The sequence below is a fragment of the Phalangium opilio genome, unplaced genomic scaffold, assembly GCF_054372755.1.
Source record: "Phalangium opilio isolate 3A_F unplaced genomic scaffold, DU_Popi_V2 ptg000079l_1, whole genome shotgun sequence".
In the NCBI taxonomy this organism is placed as follows: Eukaryota; Metazoa; Arthropoda; class Arachnida; order Opiliones; family Phalangiidae; genus Phalangium; species Phalangium opilio.
The window spans coordinates 10,000,001-10,019,192 of NW_028324187.1; the positions used below are offsets into that span (position 1 = coordinate 10,000,001).

Here is a 19,192-nt window from a genome sequence, read left to right on the forward strand (position 1 = left end):
TCATTCCCCGCAATCACTTTGATAATACTTAAGATATTTATTAAGGGTATATAAACACATCGGAAGATATTTGTTAATTAAAACGCTTGTCACGTAGATTTAATTCACCGTGACCCATTAAAGTGTGTGTTATACGATTCCACCACTTTCAAATGGAATGATTAGACGCATAGTAGAAATATATTGTCCCGTTTTAAACTCAAAAACTATATATATAAATTTATGATATTATTCGTATAATGGATTATTTACGGTGTTTTCATTTAATATCGACAGTACAAATGCCGAATTTCACACAGACTCATCGGCACAATGCAACTGAATTATGAAAACTTAAAATATCCATAATATTGAAGTCTAGAAAAATATTATATATATATTTTTTTTCATTTAATTATATTCAAATAATTTACAAGGTTGACTAATACGCGGGTCAGGGAAAAACCTCGCAACAGTTAGGGAAATTAATAATGGGACCACCAATAAGGTCAGGGAATTTTAAAATGGGACCACCGAATTTTAACCGAGTCATTGAATTTTTTTTATAGTTGGGAAAGTTTCTTGGGGTTTGGAAAACTTAAACGTTTAGATAAATACGTTTTAAAACCTAATTTACTTGTCTATATTTGCAAAAATATACACTTCACTTACTAAAAGATCAGGGAAAATTGGAAGACCTGGTAAAGGCATGGGTAATCTGAAAACTTTTTCCTTTCAACTTCTAGTTATTGTCTTTTATGGGGAAAAAAGTGTTAACATTACCCGCATTTACAGCATAAGATCACGTGGTATATAAATTGACCAATGATAAGACGATTTGGATAAGTAATGGTTAGGTTTTTTTATTATTAAAAAGTAAACTCGAGCGGAATACAAGTCGATACACATTGATAGACTGTTTTTACCGCGCAAGAATATGATGTATTATAACACGCGTGTGATTTATGTATTGTGAAAGGCTGAAACACTATCTTTTCGTATTTTTAATCGAAACAGTCCATATTTAACTTAATTTGCGAATTGAATGTATAGATACTTATGGGAAAAAGCGTGTTCGAAATCTTATTTCCGAACATCTGTCGTACGTGTCGCGTCGCGGTCAATATTAGAGACCGTGTGTCCGAAAAGGGACATCGGTTTCCGTCCATTAGTATATACGTATGTATTTTAATTCAAGGTTGTTCTTGCTATGTAGGCAAATGTTTCCGTGGTCAAGTTCATTTTCTCGAAGAAATGTAATGGTTCAAATAAACGCGAACCAGATAGAAATTGTTCCTTCCTTCTGTTTTTAAATATGGTTCCCTGATAATTATTATTTTAATCACTTTTAATTAACCCCGAATCTTTGATTAAAGATGAATTAAAGTTGATGTCCTTTGTATCTTTAACGATTTTCATCACTTCTTTAATGTCCGGCGAATTTGTTACTCTTTTGCTGAAATCCCATAACCATTTCATGGTCTCTCTATTTTTGGAGGCCGGGCTACTTACGGCTATCCCGCAGTCGCTCATGTACTGTCCGGTAATTCCATCCAAGTCCGGGGACAATAAGGCGTGGATCACTGGTTGACTACCTTCTTCAGGGGTTTTTAAACAAAACCATCGAATTAAGAAACCGAACATTAGAATATGACGAGGAATTTTGACCGCTATGTCCGATTCAGTGTTTCCCGGGTTGACCGCGTTGACCGTTATCCCGGTGTCCTGCAATTATAGTAATTTGTTTCAACCCTAGCCTATTCCTTGGGAAATTTAATTAAGAAAACCCAGCAGCCACTAAATATTTATGGACTGATTTGTTAATTTCGTTCTTACCTTTAAGTACTCGGCCAGTTGTCTCGTGAAGAGTACGTTAGCTAGTTTAGTATTGCCGTACATCCAATAAGTAGTCGATTTCATATTACTGGGTCGTCCGAAAATATCGTTCAGATCGATTCTTCCGATAAAGTGAAAGTAACTGGCCAAATTAACGATTCTGCCTCGATTACCAGTTCTGATCATTAATGGCAATAACAATATGGTCAGTAAATAATGACCAAAATGATTAGTCGCGAAATGCATCTCTATTCCTTGACCATTCAAATATCCATTTTTGTCCAAGACAACTCCGGCGTTGTTGACTAAGTAATCCAACCTTTTCTCAGTTTTCAAAACATTTTCCGCGCATTTTCTAACCGATTCGAAATCGGATAGATCTAATTTGATCACCTTGATCTCCGATTGACCTATTCCAGTCGCCTTGATAATCTCTAATCTGGCCACCTCGGCTTTGACCTGGTCGCGACAAGCCAGGATGACTCTAGCCCCTCTACGTGCCATATCCATGGCGATGGTCAAACCAATCCCGCGATTAGAACCCGTTATCAGGACCGTTTTACCGGTCATCTTGATCTTACTGTTGAACCGGCCTTTAGTTACGTTATACCAGATTTTAACCAGTATCGGTAACATGATTACCGCTGTACATAAACAGGTTAACATGTTTTCCGAGGTATACATTTTAAGAACCGTTTGCTTCGAGGAGCGAAAGGATTATGAGGCTTTTAAAGTTGTGAGATTTTAGTTAGTACATACGTTGATGTAACGAAAATGTACGTGCCCATTTTATTAATGGCACAGCATAAGTTAATAATAACCTTCCCAAAATTCCAATAAGTTAACCGCCCGTTATGTACCCAAATATTTTTTAAAAAAACCCTCTATGAAACATCTTTTTAAATAATTCTATTTCAAAACGTGAGACGAGGTCGGCCCAAGAGATGACTTACGTTTGATAGTCGCTGTTTCACTTTTATTAACTTATGTTATTAGCGGTATCAAAAATTTTGCCAGTCACGTATTTTCGGCTCTCTGGTTATAGTCTAGTGAAAAATCGAAAGGGTTTTAATGCCCGTAATTTATAAATTATTTATGTTTTTGATCACTTAAGTGATCTTATCATTTTTACCAAACTTAATTGACAGTTATAGTTATATTGAAGGGTTTAAGAAAAATCTTCGCAAAGTCTATGTCAGGGTACTTATCAGTGTAGTCAGGAAAGTTTCATTATCAAGAGGATGTAATTAATTTTTACTCTAATGATAAAAAGGGTTTTTTATTACGCGCTAATGAGAAGAAGTGTTATTCTTTATTTGTGGAGCGATTTTTGACATATTTGGGCACATTTGTTAGCCCATAAAACTGAGTAATGTGGCTACAATACTTACAAGTGAAAAACAAATTAGCATATTATTTTTTAAATTATTTCTATTGAATATTGCAATATTTATAACTTCTTTACTTCAGGACCGATTTTGGCATATAGTTTGGCTCCATTTGTGGCCCGTAATCTTGTATGTATGTAAGGCAGTAAGGTCAAAGGTTAACGTATCGTTCACGGTTTGTCATTGGGATTAAATCCTGTAATTTTTTCACTCAAAATCCATAATGATTCCATGAGCTTAGTGTCTTTAGACGCTGGACTCGAATAGGCCTGGCCGCAATCGGCTAAGTACTTTCCAGAAACACCCTCCAATTCCTGGGCGACTCCAGCGTAAATCGAAGTCTGGGCGCCTTCCTCTAAGCTCTTGACCACCAAAAACTTGACCAACGGTCCGAAAAAGAGCATCCACCTCGGGATATGATTGGCAATCTCCGTTTCGGTATTACCGGGATGTACGGCGTTGACCGTTACTCCGGTACCTTCTAATTTCTTGCTTAGGGCCCGAGTGAATAGGATATTAGCCAGTTTAGTGTTGGAATACATTCCAATGGGACCCCAGGAAGTACTCGTTAGACTGCCCTTGCTTTTACCAAAGATATCGTTGTAATCAATTGTCCCCCAGAAGTGAAGGATTGAAGATACGTTTACGATACGGGATGGGGCGCTGTTTTTAAGTAACGGTACCAAGAGCATTGTTAATAAGAATGGTCCGAAGTAATTAGTGGCGTAATGTTCCTCAATTAGATCTTCAGTTAAACGACCGGTTTGGTCCGAAACTATACCGGCATTGTTGATTAAGATATCTAACCTTTAATTAAAGAGACCATATGGAACGTAGTAATTAAGACACGTTTCCGAAAAGTTGAAGGACAAATAAGTACTTAGAAAGACAATTATTACCTTTGTTCCGTATCGATAATTCCTTGGGCACATTTCCTGACTGATTTGAACGAACCCAAATCCAACTCGACCACGGTGACATTAGGATTCCCGGTTAATTTCTGTATGTCCTCCGCGGCGGACCATCCTTTTTCCATGTTGCGACAAGCCAATATGACTTTGGCCTTACGCCGGGCCATATCCAAGGCGGTGGCTTTGCCAATCCCTCTGTTGGCACCCGTAATCAGAACTGTCTTTCCTTCCAATAACTTATCACTTCGACAAACACCGGTTGTTACGCGATACCATAATTTTACCATCAATAAAAACATGGTAGTTGAACCGGAAATTATTCCGAGATACGATAAGAATCGATACATTTTTGGAGAAACGTTTTTAGACGGTGAAACTGTTTGAAAATTATTATAAAACATTCCCAAACACGCCTATATGTATTTATTTCGACGTTCAGTTGTTGACTGTGTCCGAAACTGGTTGGACTTTGGAGGAGGTTTAGTTATATCGCGCTGTCAAATACGGTGAAAAATAACCACTAAATTAAACCCTATTCAAAAGACTTCCAGTTGAATTATGGTTCTGTTATTCATCACTGTAAGTTTATAACTATCTATTGAAAGTTATCCTTAGCTTTGAAACGCATTATTTGAATAATTTTTAAAGGTAGACAATCGACAGCGTCAAGGCAATCTTAAGACACCATCGTGACTCTTTGTAGTTAAAATACTTTTTAAGAGAGTGTTAAAATCAACAGGAACGTTTAAAAATTGCAACGCGTAGGACTTTAAGTACACAAGGAAAAGGAGAATTGTGAAGTCTTCACTTTCGTTAAGATCATTGTTAACATTCCCTTCTAGCAATGAAGTTAGCACTCCTGACCCTGGATTGGATTGGCTAGAGTGTTTTACTTAACAACTGGTTTTTGTACTGTAGGTCTGTCTACCTGTAAAATTACCTAACTTTGTATTTGATCGCGCCTAAATGTAGTCTTTGAGCTGCCGGTGGTATTATTTACTGTAGAAAAGTGTGGGTAAACTAAAATTAGTTTATTTTGACGTGAGCTTTGCCTTCGAGAAATTTGCTTTCCAAGCTGCTCAAACAGTATTTAAGATTATTTATAGTGCGAACGGGATCATGGATAGGTTTAAATAAATTGTATTCGATATGGTGGACTTCTTGTTTAATCAAAATTTGAATTTCCAAGGTCATTTTATTCTCCATTGGCCCAGAGATCCTTTTATCCCGTTTTCCGCTAAGCCTATTTACTCTTTGTCAATAAACGGGTACTTGAGACAAAAATTTTGATTTATCGCGAGTAATTTAACACACCCATAACCATTGAAGCGAAATTTTTTTGAACATTAAACATTTAAATGACATTGAAAAATATTCCCCGTGACTTTGTTCGATTTGGCACCCCCGCTGAGCTTATCTTCTCTTAAAAACTAGAATTTAAAGGACCAAAAGGAACCAACCTTCAACTCTATTACCCGCATTTCATAAAATAAATGACAAATATTACGTTAAATAGAAAAATTATCGATATGTTTCGCAATATTTTAATAAATTTAGTGTATTGAGAAATCGGTTAGGCTTAGGAAATTTGAATTTACGCGCCAAATATTAAAGGAACGAAACTGAAGTGAACTGAACACACCTCCAATTTCCCAAATTTCAAAATGGCGGCGTCCAGTTGGATGAAAGTCATGAAAGGTACTTTTAAACTTAAAATTAACTATTTTAAACTGCATTTAATTAACTTTAATTAATTTTTTTGTAGGAAGTGAAACTTCTAGATTGTTTTACACTCAAATTCGAACGCATGTAAGGTTTCAATCTCGCAATCCGAGAGAACCTTTCTTTGAACGTAAGAGAATGTTGGAAGTTTGTAAGCCTATTTATCCCAAAGATAACAGACCGCCTTGGCTAAGATGCGGTAATGTTGAACTTAAAAAGGACCTAATCGACGTAATTACTATTTAATTAAGTTAATAGCTTGGGCACAATTTAACTTAAGTTGTTTTAACACACAGAAAATTCAGTCTGTACATCCTTATCATAAACTCTTGGCTAAAGAGATGCAAAATCGGTGGGATGAAGCTGGAATGATTTGTTTTTATCATGTTAATCCTATTGGAGAAGAGGAAAAGAAGCTCTTTAGAAATACGCTAGCAAAAGAGGTAAGTTTAGCCTATTTTTGGTCTATTTTTTCCTATAAATTTAAATATAAAATAAATTTAATTTCTTTAGGAAATGAATTTGACATTTTATGATAAAACTGTCATAGATATAGTGATTAGAGGAACAAAATATGAACCCATAATGCATCTATTTCCTATAAACGGCGCCATTTTATTTTGCAAGGATTTAATTCAAATTAAAAAGTTAATTACATTGAATAAGAAAGCTCCTAAATTTCTATTAATGGGTGAGTGAAAAGGTTATGACCTTTTTGACAGGCTATAAATGACCTATTTTCATTTTGTGACAATTTTTCTAGGTGGATTGGTTGAAGATAGACTTTTGAGTGTTGATAACTTAGTTCAATTGAGTTCCATCCCCAATATTGATTATGCCAGAGGTCAATTGGTCAGTGTTCTGTCTCATGTGGGTGGGGCCAAGATATCCTCCTTACTTGGTCAGCATCAATTGATGTTAAGCCTAAATTTGGATCAAAGAAAGCTACAACTTAGCAAAAACCAAGAATCGAAAGATAAAGATTCTTAGAAAATTTATTGTTTCTAATTTGTAAATACAATTAAATAAAATAGTTAAAATGGTATATTTAATGGTGATTTATTTTTTTTTAACCCCTGTAAAGTTGGGCTTCACTGTGTGACTTGTTACATTGGTCTATTTTTGGCCTATTTTGTAATAAACTTAAGTCTTCTATAATTAAGAAGGAAAGATTGGGTTTGAAAAAGACTTCATTGGCTTGTCTTGTTACATTGGTCTATTTTTGGCCTATTTTGTAGGAAGCTTGGTCTATTTTTGGCCTATTTTGTAGGAAATTTAAGTCTTAATTGTATAATTAAGAAGAAAATATTGGGGTTGAGAAAGCCTTGGTGGGCTTGGCTGTCTTGTTATATTGGTCTATTTTTGGCCTATTTTGGAGGAAATTAATGTCTTAATTGTATAATTAAGAAGAAAAAATTGGGGTTTGAGAAAGTCTTGGTGGGATTGTCTTGTTATATTGGCCTAATTTTGGCCTATTTTATATGAAATTCAAGTTCATGGGATGGAATTCAAGAGGGGTTTAAAATACTACTTAGGAAAACAGAGGGGTTAGTTAGAAAGTTTTCTCTGGCCTGGGGGCCATTTAAATACTGACTAGGCAATCAACCCCTGACTAATATTTGTGTAAAATACCGCTTGAATCGTGCCACAATCAAAGACACTCCAGAAACGCCAACCCTAGCAGAGCGCCCTTGTAACCTGACTTCAAAAATGTCGTATCTTTAAAAAAAATCCGAAATTCCCACTTCAATTTGAAAATAAATCAAACCACATTAGTAAGAAATCCCCTTACAATTTATAGGCCTATTAATTTTAATTATTTATTTATGAACTGACGTTAAAATTAATATCCATAAGGAAAATTTAAAAAAAACCACGTATCTTTAGATACTACATTTTATCACCGATTATAATTCAGCCTCTGCAGATCCTTCCCGCTATTTTTAGTCGGGTTGAATGAAGAAATGGGTTTATTGAAATCGTCTAATGTGTGTCAGTACGTGACAGGTGTTTAGGGAAACCGTTAGGAGAGATGTACTTTTGGATGAAACAACTTGTTATATTTCTAGAGCGTATTTCTCTCCCGCTCAGAGCGAGTCCCTCTCCTGTCCTGATCTCGCGTCATTGGAGAAAATACTGGTTCAGAATCCCGCTAGGTGCAATGCAAGCGCGGGAAGCGAGCGAGCAAAACGGCTCGATAATATTTTTTAGGCCTCATAGCCAAATTATTTAACATTTGTGTGGCGTGGTGGTGGTCTATGCGTTTTGTTTTCATGAGAAATGGTGTCCATTTGAGTTTGGTCAGTCATTCGTTCGGAAGGACACCGTACCGTAATTGTACGCGTCTGACAGTGGAAAACGATGATATAAACCTCGGTGGTGATGGTAACCTTCGGACCCCCCCTATTTCGGTAAATTTTGGGTTTGGGCCAAGTGTACCAGTGCCCTACTATCGTCTCAGCTGATATTTTGGTGGATTTTAGTTGGCCCAGTATGTAAATTTTCAAGGGGGGGAAGGAAGGAAGCGTAACGGGCCCTCGCGTCAAAATACCGCTATTTTTGTCTTTTTGTAAAACGAAAGTGCAACTAGGATCTCGTTTATAATTCGATTCCAAGACAGTGGTTGCAATTTTTAGGCTTAGTTTTTTGTTTGGAGTGAGTCTCGTCGTGTGCTTTTCTTCGCGAATTTTACGAACATGCTCTTGAGTGTTGGTAACTTTTGTGACTTTACACGTGACGTGATTGTCGCGGCGTTTTTCGTCATTTTTTGCGAGTGAATTTCCATTGAACATGTGATCACGACTGTGGCGTAACTTTTGGTGTGTGTCGTGCGAGGTCAATTTAATTTGTCAACGCAACTATGTTAGGTGTTCTGAAACGACATTGGAGGCCAAAAAGGTAGGCCTAAATTTATCTTGGGTCTATTATCGGTGTGATCAAATTTACCCCCCCCCCCCCCAAAAAAAAATACCGCTGGTAGTTCTTTAGTTACGTGTGATCAAGTAATTCTTATTAGGTTCTAATCATGCCCTAGGGACCTAGATAATCATTGATTCGTTACCCTTGTCTAGTTTAATGTGGCCTAGATACGTGATGGGGTCCCTTAATTTAGATGGAGCACTCATTTCTTCGCGTCCAAATTTTATGGGCTTGTTTACGTACTTAACAAATTAATGGTGGTTACTTAACAAATTAATGGTGGTTACTTAACAATCTGTCTGTCAAGGTGTATCTTTCACACACACCCCTTGGTTAAACGGTTCTCTAATAAATTGCAACTTCCGAAATTAAGTACCCTAATTATTTCAATTGAGGACCTCAATCGTGTCCTGTGAAAAATAACTGAATTGAAACGTAAAGTTTATGCGAGAAATTTGGCCTATTTTATAGCGTTTTTGGCCTACTTTTACACGGGTATGTAAGCCTATTTTATACAGGGTTTTTTTTACTCGATTTTGTATGGATTTATTGATCTATTCACGATGAATGCAGTTTTCTTTAACGATTCGCTGTAATTGTAACTCCTTAAGTACCTCTAAAAGACGTCATATAAAATTTATGCCGACGTAATCATTATGCAAATGAATTTAGCCCCATAATCCATAAGAAACCGTGGGGTCAATCACCCTATATATTAATGACCCTCTGTTTTGACCACTATTCGACAATTCCAAAGGCTAAAAAAGTATTCTACCGCGTTAATATACGATGTATTATTGATAATTTTAATAAGTTAACCTTGCCACTGAATATGGGATATGCTATGGTTAATTATTATATAATAATAAACCAAGGCTTAAATTCGTAATTTTTCTTTTCATCTACTTCCGGTGGAGTGTAGGAGGAACTGGCGGACAAGGCTATATGGTTTTATTTTCATATAACCGCTTGCTTGCATGGCCAGAAATTTTATCGATTAGATTTAAGGATAGGGATATATAAAACAGACCCTGAGACGCCTTACAAGGCTTAGTAAGGCAAAACAACAAGAAGACTGCCTGCATGACCAAGGCTTAAGGTTGAAACTAGTACTCGTGTCCATCTTGATTTAAATTTGACCCCTGGCCCCTGGACGGTTATGGCCTATTTTTTATTAAATAAGGTCTGACAAAGGCTTTTTAGATTTCTTTATTTAAAACTAATTCCTAATTTGGTTTTCGGAATAATTTATAATTCTCTGATTTCATTATGTTATACTTGTCAATATAAAAGTATTCCGAAACATAACTTCACTGTAGTTTTTAAGTAATTCGATTTAGTGAACCACCCAAAAACCCATGCTTTTTCTATGGCACACTAAGCCTAAAAATCTGTGACTTTTTCATTTAACGTATCTACAAGGGCCTACCGAATGTAGAAGTGTTCCATTATTCCATAGATCTGCAGCGTTGCAGGGAAAGCCGACCTTAAAATTGCGTAGGTTCATTTTTTAAAATCGCATCGCGTGCTTGAACTATTATATGCAAATGAGTTTCAGGTATGATGTCATACCTGTAATTTTGAATTCAAGGGGGAAAACCCTATAGCTTACCTGGCAAGGGGTTTTTTCGTCATTGTTGGACTTACCAGCGCGCGATATTAAAATCGATAAAGTGTCGGGACGGGTTGGAACTAAACTATTCACTGCATTTGATTGCAATATTAGAAGGGGTTAATTCCCCCCTTTAGATCTATGATGGATTCACTCATTTTAAGAATGTCATTACGACGCGTAGGTATAACACCATCATAAAGTGGAACACACCTGCCTCGGATTTTTTTTTATATGACTCTACGAAAGATAAATTATTATCTGAAGGTTCAGGATTTTAGACGAAGTTATCTACCTGTACTTTGATAGTTAATGAAGCTGCGAGTCACTCTCGTAGTTGGATTATTAATAATAAAGATCAATTAATTTAGGAGACAGGTCACTGCCGCTGGTCAGTAGGAGACACAAAGAACGAACGAAGATCAGCTTAATTTTTTTTATTTAAACTTAAAGACATTCACAAATACAAATAAATATCATGTATAGTTTTATCATTTTTTTAATTCCATTTAATTTATGCAAATTTTATTTTGACAGTAGTATAACGAAATTATCATCAGTTCAGTTTAGTTCAGTGCATCAGTTTCAAAAAAGTCCCTTTCTCTGAAGTTATTTATACGGATAGATATATAATTGCCCATAACGGAACAAAATGATTAAATTAGCCAACATCAAATTTTTTATACTGTTCTATTCATTGTTTTATTTTACATGAATCATGGGGATTATTTTTATTTAGCGCGCAATATGGCAACGGTTTCATGTTTTTTTGTGCAATGCACTCCATTTCGAAATTTTATTTTGCAAAGTGAGAAATTTACTCAAAATAAACGAAAAACAAATTCATTTTAATGTTAATTTATTAATTAACTTTTAAATAGAAATGAATATAGGTGAGCTAGGGTTGGGGTTTGGGGGGGGGGAAAACGAAAACTTTGTTGGGTATACATTTATGATTAGTCAATTTTGACTGTAGAATAGATTTTTCGCACAAAAGCGCTGGTGCCTAGATAACCGAACATACCGCACAAAATGCCGAGTGCCAAACTAAAGAGGGCCATGTAGCCGAAATAGAAGACCGTTTGAAATAGTCCGTACATTTTAGTCTTAAAAAAGAAATAGTAGAAGGAATAGGCGTAAACGTAGGCGGCTGTCGAACCACCCGCTAAGAAACTGGTCCACTGCCAACGGTAATCTTCGGCGTTTAGTAAGAAATAGGTGCAAACGATCGTAACGCAACACGTGACGATAGCCAAGATCAGGAAAACCAGTAACATGAATCCGTAAACGTAGTAAATCTTGTAAGCCCAGAATGACGTAAAAATGAAGTACATCTCGATGAAAATTGATCCAAAGGGTAGAATACCACCCAAGATAACGATTACTCCGGGTTCCATGAACCATTTCTTCTCGGGGATTGGTCTAGGTACGGCGTTGACCCTGCAAGGGTAATTCGGTTGTCCCGCCAGATTTCGACCCAAAACGGTGCCAACAAGGGTCAAAGGTAATATGACGAAACAGCAAATACAGGTTACCGCCACCATGGTGCCGAAAGGTATGGCTCTGGAGGCGTGGTAATAAATCGCGATGAAATTTATCATGAAGGCTGTACCACACACCAGGGCTGGTAACATAAAAGCGCTGATGATCATTTGTTTGATCCATTTTTTACCGCCCATTTGAGCGTAAAGGCTTCCACCAAAGTATCCATTGACCGGTGAGGTGGCTGCGTAGACAAAGATGGTCGTGCTCAATAAAGAGCCGCGTTCCGTGTATAATTCTCCCATGATTGAGAAGACAATGACGCAAAGAGCCACCGTGAAGGTATGGTACCCGGAACCAATCATAGCCGAGAAAAATAAGGGGTGTGCTGGGGGTCGGAATACGTCACCGTGTACTTGTTTCCAACCGTATTCATCCCCTAAATCGCGCTCCATTTCGTCCATTTCCTCGTCTTTACTGTAGCGAGCGTAATCTTTACGTAATGTCCTCATAAGGATCATGCTGACCAATCCCACAAGGAAAATGACCATCATGAAGGAGTTGAAGATCGAAAACCAATGTATACGGTGTTGGAAGAAGCTAGGATCTAGATACTTGTCAAAACGGTTGGCGAATTGGTTCGGGGATGGTTTCCAATTGACTTCGTAGGTAAAGGGGATTTTTTTGTCCTTTTCTAGCTTGACTTTAACTTCGCTTGTTAGGTTTACGTCAACAATTTGGTCACCGTTGTAACCGATATCGAATTTTTTATGAGTCCAAATATAATGGGAACCGTCTGATTCGTCAGTTTCACCCACAATTCCCCATACCGGTAAATCGTCAATATACATTTGGTACCAATAATGGTTTTTAACCGCGTAAACGAACGCTTGTAGTTTTTCGTCATTTAAAGTCACGTCGCAATACTGCGTTTTGGCGACGTCCGCCTTGAAATCAATGTCCAAACCACTAAACTCTAATTCGACCCCTAAGAGGGCTTCCCCTAAAGTTTCGTGATAATGACTTATGCTCGTTTTGGGACCCGGGCAAAAGGGCAAAGAAAAATAGGCGTATGTCTCTTGACGATTGTGATAAGGGCCTACCGTGTTCATCCATAGCACCACTTCCTCGTTTGTTTCGTAACGGTGGTTATGTTCGTCACTCGCGGTGCGACGTAAAGAACTCGCCGCGATTAAAAACGCCAAAATTGCCGATGAAAATTTCATTTTATTACCTTTATCGGCAAAAATCTGAGTGAAAAAGGACTCTTTTTAGGCTTAGCGACGTACTCCCTAGCGCTATAGCGCGAGATCTTTTATAGGATACGGGCCACGTAGCTTTGCGCGGCTTTATACGCTGATAGGCGGGTGCACGGCTTCCCTCGGACGTATCTTCATCGATTATTTCTAGCCCCGTTACTAAATTAAGCAACGAAGCCTCGCTCGAAATTATTCTATTATTGACTAGATTTATATTTGAATAGTTAAATATAATTTAACTCTATTGTCAGTTTATAGTTTGACGGCTAAACCATTTCGTCGTTGTACTTTCCGACTACTAAACGCCATTTTAGTTTAGCCCGACCGTAAAGGATCACGGGAGATTTTAGTCATCCCCGAGTGCTGACGTAGCGCGATTTTATTACGTCATTGCGACGGGGAAAATCGGTGAAAGTGGCGCCCTCTAGTATACTCCGGTAGAACTAAAAACTGAAAGGGAAATTTAAATTTGTGAAAGTTTAATCCAAATCAAGTCTGACCATAGGAAATTAGGCTTAACATTTATGGCTATGAAAGTAATCTATTCAAGGAATTACTTAAGCCAAATTACTGAAGTTATGTAAAATACTTTTTTCTAGGAATTATATTTTTCTGTAAACAAATTAGCCTAGTAAATAACTATCGGTTAGCAATGCATTTTAAAACCAATTTGCCTCACGATGCTACGACATTTGACCCCCATGTTAACCTAACAATTTCAAAGTAGACAGATTAGGCTTAGGGTAAGGGAAAAACTCACTTTCTGATTACCTAGTCGTGGAAGAAGTCATTATCGCTGAATAATGGAATATTTTAAAGCTCAAAAGTTTCTACCCCTTAATTTAAACTGGTCTCTCTCTCTCTCTTTATGGTATCGTAGTACAACCGTTAAGCCTCGGCCATTAAAAGATGGGAGGCACGAAAAGACCTCAAATTTTAACGATGTACCTCGCTACATGGGAAAGAAAGAACACTTAAGCTGTGAATCTCACGTTTACTCGTAATATAGAATAGTATTTTTACAAGACAAGTTTTACCTGCCTCGGGAAAGAATTTGTTTTTTTGATTTTCTTCGGTATGGTATCTTAGTCTTCTTACGGAGAGTGACTCATCCTTCGTGGTATGTTAGTTTTAGGAAGATCATATTAAGATGCTAGGATACTAAACAGGAATATTTCCATCCCCTTTTGAATAAAAAATAAAAAACCTAAAACCGTGATCTATTCTGTAGTTATGCCTTGGTTTAAGAGAGTTAGGCAGCTTGGTGGTTTTTTTATTTAAATCCTCGAATGGGGTCATGACCCCTAGATTCCATTTGTATTCTTACGCGTAAATTAGGCTTAGGCTCAAATTATGCAAATTTATAGCTTTCTAGATGACTTAAATTATATCTCGTGGTGCAGTTGCGTCGAACACCTGCGCAGACCTTGAAATTAGACGAGAATTGTTTATTTATGGTTTTTTTTTTAATCTAACAAAGACGGTCGTGAAGCCCACGGAACTATGATCTTGTCTTTTGGTGACCTTGAGACAAAAATCTTTCAAACTATTAGTCACTCAACCCATGCGGAGAGTTGAAATTAACCACTTTTGGATTACGTAGGATTTGAAATTATATCTTATTAAGGATTAAGATAATTTTAGACTTGTTTAGGTCTACTACACTTTAAGGTGTAAAGAAATAGACATTTTAGGTCTACTAGACTACAAGTGGGAAAAGCAATAGACATTCTAGATCTACTAGACTTCAAGGTGTAAAGAAATAGACATTTTAGGTCTACTAGACTTCAAGGTTTAAAGAAATAGACATTTTAGGTCTACTAGATTACAAGGTGAAAATCCAGAGATAACTTTAGGTCTACTAGATTACAAGGTGAAAATCCAGAGACAACTTTAGGTCTACTAGATTACAAGGTGAAAATCCAGAGACAACTTTAGGTCTACTAGATTACAAGGTGAAAATCAAGAGACAACTTTAGGCCTACTAGACTACAAGTGGGAAAGCAATAGACATTTTTAGATCTACTAGACCAACAGGTGAAAAACAATAGAGATTTCTGTAGATGGCGCGATTTCATATATCCATATATATCTTCAATCATCGTATCCCATAGAGAAAAGCAAGCAACCTTTGAGAGAAGTTTTTTTTATAATTTCCAAACGTAAGAGGGGTGTTTTTAGTCTGTTTTAGGCCCCTAGTGTTTGGTGGGAGGATTCCTGGGAGGGAGGGGGGCCAGCTTGTTGAGGTTCATTTCGGCATTTTCACAGCTGAAGTAGAAGGAAAGCACGTTGCATCGTATCGCTCCCGTATTCTGGCAGGCGAGCAACATTACAGAAATAAAATTTTAGCTAGGCGGTCAAAAACCCTGTGTATATTTTACTTACGAATTTTTCCCGCGTTAATTACTTCGCGCCAAATTATGTAATTCTTTTTTACTTTTAATTTTAAAGAAAGAAATCAATCGATGTTTCGCGATATGATTAGGCCCGTATCAAATATACCGAAACCCAAAATTTTCAGCAGGTATGTCCAATTTAATTGTAATTACTTAATTAGTTAAGTACGTAATGGAGTATTTAACACAAAGGGGCTAACCACTAAGAAATCTTTATAGCACTGTCAACATTGGTAGTATCGGATTTATTGTAAGTTCAAATTGAGGGAGGAAACCAGCCCCTCGATTTGAACCTAAAATTGGCCTATTATTGCAAATAACCTTTTAAAGGGGCCATGAAACAGTAGAACCACAATTACAATTAATAATTACCACAAAAAATAATAAATTATAATGTTAATTACGCTATTTAAATTAAACTAACTACCGCCAAGTATATTTTATATTTCTAGTATTTACTAATTTTAGTTTTGCGCTCTTTACTGTTATTCATTTTCAAAACATCTTAAAGGTTACTTAAAAATCAAAAAAACTTCAATTTTAATTGAAGTATAGTTTTTAAAGTTTAGCCTCGCAATAAGTTATCCTGTATTGAAACCGAAGGACTCGAGTCAGGAAATGATTAAGAAATATTGGGCCTATCATATTCAATCTATAAATTTAAAATACTCGAGTGACTGAACGCCAAGGCCCTTGTACGTGTTTTTTTAAAAAAGCAAAACAAAAACCAATCGTGCTCTATTGTTTTCAGTGAATGAGTTAATATATTTTTTTCGCCATACGCTATTTTGAATCCTGAATCTAGTTTAACTGGCTTGACAAGTATCAATAAACGTTAGAGCTTCACTTTAAAAGAAACTAAACTAAACTGAACTGACATTCGTCGTTAATTATTTTTTTAATGTGGGGGAACTTTAGTTCATATACATCAACTCGAGTGGTAGCCATAACTTCCTGAATTATTTTTTAGCTTTTCTATTATGTATATATACATTGTTTTTCAGGCTAGGAATATTGATACCATTTACACCAAGAGGCTAGGCTACTTGGTACTGCATGCACTTGTCCGCTAAGTAGCCTGGTCTCCTGCAGTGTAAATGGTATCAAACGTTAGATATCAATCAAATATCGAAATTTTGTTGGGGTTCTGTGAAATCCGGTTTACAAAAGATTATAAATAATAATGTTTTTTTTTAAATAGAATATTGTTTATAAAAACGGTTTGTTTTCAAAGTCAGTGTTTTTATGAACACCAAGTTTAGCTATTTTGATTAATATTATTTTAAGCCTTTATTGAGCGTATAGTTTAACGTATTCAAAGGATTTTCCCCTATCTATTATAGAACCAGAGTTACTAGCCTTCAAAGTGGTATGCAAATAAGAGAATTAACGCTATCTTTTTGTATAATTAAAATCACAGAACCCCTAATAAGTAATTATAAGTATTAGTTGGAAAGAATTTGACCCCGTCAACCCGAAAAAATGGTCAATGATATAATTCTCAGTAGAATATTTCCTCGGAATTCGTATATTGCCACTAAGTCTCGCTCTCGAGTGTGTGCTATGCTTTATTTGAATTTCGCAATCGCTATCGGAAGTTGCTAGGGGTGCATGCCGGGATAGAAAAAGAAAGAAAATTTACCTTTTCATAATGAATTAATTTTGTTATCTGAAATATTTTTATCGCGAATTCTAAGTGGCGTGTAGGTAGACGTAAAGATAGCTCTTTTAATAATGAATTCATTATACTTCGTAGAATAACTTGCCCATTGAACTTCCATTGAATAATTATGATTCACCCATTCCGATAGTCATTTCGAAGTTTTGAAAATTAAAGACATACCTAGTTAACCAAACCTTATTTTTTTTCAAAATACCTGTTGCTGTATTTACCTCTATATACCCAAAGTCAACAACTATACAAGTCAACAACGTATAATTATATCCAGAGAAAAACACAAATAAATAGGAGACTTGACATACTGCTTTTACGTACCATTAATTACCTTTTGTTTGTATTAATGATTTAATTGTCATAATAAACCTCATTTTGCAAAACCAGATTATAATACTACTGACATTCTTATTCTTTTAACATTTAACATTGCAAGTACTCGAGTTATATTGGCGCATAGGCAGGCACCAATGTACTCGGGAGTTCAACGCCTTACTGGCTGGCGGTTTAGAACTTACGCAATGTTATATAAAGGATATTGAATTATTTATAAGAACGATTTCCTAAAAATGCAAGAACGCCAGAAAATTCATAATTTAACCACATTTTTTTTTCGGCTCTTCCAAACCAAACCAATATCCTGTATTTTTATTATTCGATTTATTTAATGAAAGAAAAAACCGCATATTTATTGGTAGTTACCTCCTTTTTACAGTCTAGTAGTTTTAAGCTTTCGATTTTCGTGAATGCAATGCGAGGGTAGCCCTGTATGGAAGGCATGAGTCACGTGTGCCCAAAACCAAAACGTATATACCCTACTTCAAGTCCCATCTGCTTTTTAGAGGATTTAGTATTCCTAGCAATGGGAACTCTTTTACATTTATTTATTTATTTATTATTTGGTGTTATTTAATTTTAAGTGATTTAAAATATTTAACCTAAGGTTTAGCCATTTTATGTTTTTTTAAATATCAGAGTTAAGAAAAATATTTTATTTTTATTATTGAATATATATTTATATATTTCTATGAATTATTTATAAGGTCGGCATAATTTAGGGCGTGTAAATTTAGAAATGAAGTAATGACACTCCGTGTTTTCTTCTACATACGTTTAATACGCTTAAAAGCTGGAGATGTCATTATTGGTTGTACGCTATACACCAACTGTCAGAAGTATAAACTGAAATAAAAATATATACAGGGTGTTTCTGATACGTCTGGCATAAATTAAGCCTGGGATGTTCTTTGGGAAATGAATTTTGAGCCACAAGGACACTGTTTTCAAGTTAAGATTTGATGTAGCATTTTAAGGACGACCCCTTAAATTTAATTACGAAACTGATTTAGACCATGATAATTTCTAATTTAATTAAGGGGGTCATCCCTAAAACACACCAATCCTAGCTCGAAAGAAGTAAGGCAAAATGTCATAGAACATATCGCAGACTTTTCAGAAACACCCTGTATATGAAAAAAAAGGTCCTTATATTTTGTCGAAATCTAATCTAGATAATTAACGAAATACAATTTTTATTGCCAATATTAAAGTTATTGGAGAAATATTTAAGTTTTCCTTTAGACGAAAACAGGCAGGTGTTTCGTGGTTTTCCCATACGTGTATATATATTAAATTTAACAGCCAATCAGCTCTCTTTTAACAGATGGTACACAGGATACCTCGGAAAATATGATTCTATATACGTGGTCACGAAATTATAAGGAATTAAGGGAGAAAATTCTGATTTTAATTAAGTTAGAAAAAAGTATATAAAGAATATATAAAATTCCGATACACTGTAGTCTGTACATTAATTAAATATTACTCTATCTAAGCTTATGATTTATATAAAATAGCGAATGTTAAATGTCAAGTACATCTAACACGATTATATTACAATCTGAATTTAATTACTTAATTGCCTCGGCTTTAATTAGTCCTTAAAGTATAAAATTATAGCTATAATTTACCCTTCGTAACGACATAAGGTTATTAAAATTTAAGTTATATCCG

The 19,192-nt window shown here is 35.8% G+C and overlaps 4 protein-coding genes and 1 pseudogene across 7 annotated transcripts in view; 2 read left to right on the forward strand and 3 right to left on the reverse strand.

Moving 5' to 3' along the window:
* LOC149654849 (uncharacterized) overlaps positions 1–19,192 on the forward strand; it is a 64,004-nt gene that overhangs the window by 9,829 nt on the left and 34,983 nt on the right. For 2 of the 4 annotated variants that reach the window (XM_089846535.1, XM_089846536.1), the window contains exon 1: positions 15,365–15,632. The exons of 1 other annotated variant lie outside the window; for it this stretch is intronic. In XM_089846535.1, the coding sequence (XP_089702661.1) occupies positions 15,574–15,632 (59 nt within the window). In that variant the 5' untranslated portion in view covers positions 15,365–15,573. Of the gene's footprint in view, positions 1–7,987; positions 8,735–15,364; positions 15,633–19,192 lie in introns of those variants that run through there. One more of the 4 variants, XM_089846537.1, reaches the window with a different exon arrangement.
* On the reverse strand, positions 1,318–2,499 carry LOC149654855 (retinol dehydrogenase 12-like). Its single transcript, XM_089845200.1, has 2 exons — positions 1,816–2,499; positions 1,318–1,704 (listed from the first exon to the last, which is right to left on the reverse strand). Exons 1-2 carry the CDS (start codon positions 2,497–2,499, stop codon positions 1,318–1,320), a joined length of 1,071 nt encoding a protein of 356 aa, XP_089701326.1.
* On the reverse strand, positions 3,337–4,401 carry LOC149654856 (retinol dehydrogenase 12 pseudogene; annotated as a pseudogene).
* Positions 5,673–6,881, forward strand: mRpL10 (mitochondrial ribosomal protein L10). The gene is made up of 5 exons (XM_089845231.1): positions 5,673–5,812; positions 5,880–6,067; positions 6,133–6,279; positions 6,350–6,527; positions 6,600–6,881. The coding sequence occupies exons 1-5, from the start codon at positions 5,779–5,781 to the stop codon at positions 6,824–6,826; spliced, it is 774 nt and encodes a 257-aa protein (XP_089701357.1). The 5' UTR covers positions 5,673–5,778; the 3' UTR covers positions 6,827–6,881.
* On the reverse strand, positions 10,790–13,504 carry TM9SF3 (transmembrane 9 superfamily protein member 3). Its single transcript, XM_089846546.1, has one exon. It carries the CDS (start codon positions 13,073–13,075, stop codon positions 11,324–11,326), a length of 1,752 nt encoding a protein of 583 aa, XP_089702672.1. The 5' UTR covers positions 13,076–13,504; the 3' UTR covers positions 10,790–11,323.

What these genes read in the sequence shown, in the direction of transcription:
- LOC149654855 (XM_089845200.1), bottom strand. Translation starts at nt 2,499, where the DNA reads ATGTATACCTCGGAAAACATGTTAACCTGTTTATGTACAGCGGTAATC. An exon ending in AACTGGCCGAGTACTTAAAG is followed by an intron (nt 1,705 to 1,815) that starts GTAAGAACGAAA and finishes CTATAATTGCAG; the next exon opens with GACACCGGGATAACGGTCAA.
- mRpL10 (XM_089845231.1), top strand. Translation starts at nt 5,779, where the DNA reads ATGGCGGCGTCCAGTTGGATGAAAGTCATGAAAG. An exon ending in TTGGATGAAAGTCATGAAAG is followed by an intron (nt 5,813 to 5,879) that starts GTACTTTTAAAC and finishes ATTTTTTTGTAG; the next exon opens with GAAGTGAAACTTCTAGATTG. An exon ending in GAAATACGCTAGCAAAAGAG is followed by an intron (nt 6,280 to 6,349) that starts GTAAGTTTAGCC and finishes TAATTTCTTTAG; the next exon opens with GAAATGAATTTGACATTTTA.
- TM9SF3 (XM_089846546.1), bottom strand. Translation starts at nt 13,075, where the DNA reads ATGAAATTTTCATCGGCAATTTTGGCGTTTTTAATCGCGGCGAGTTCT.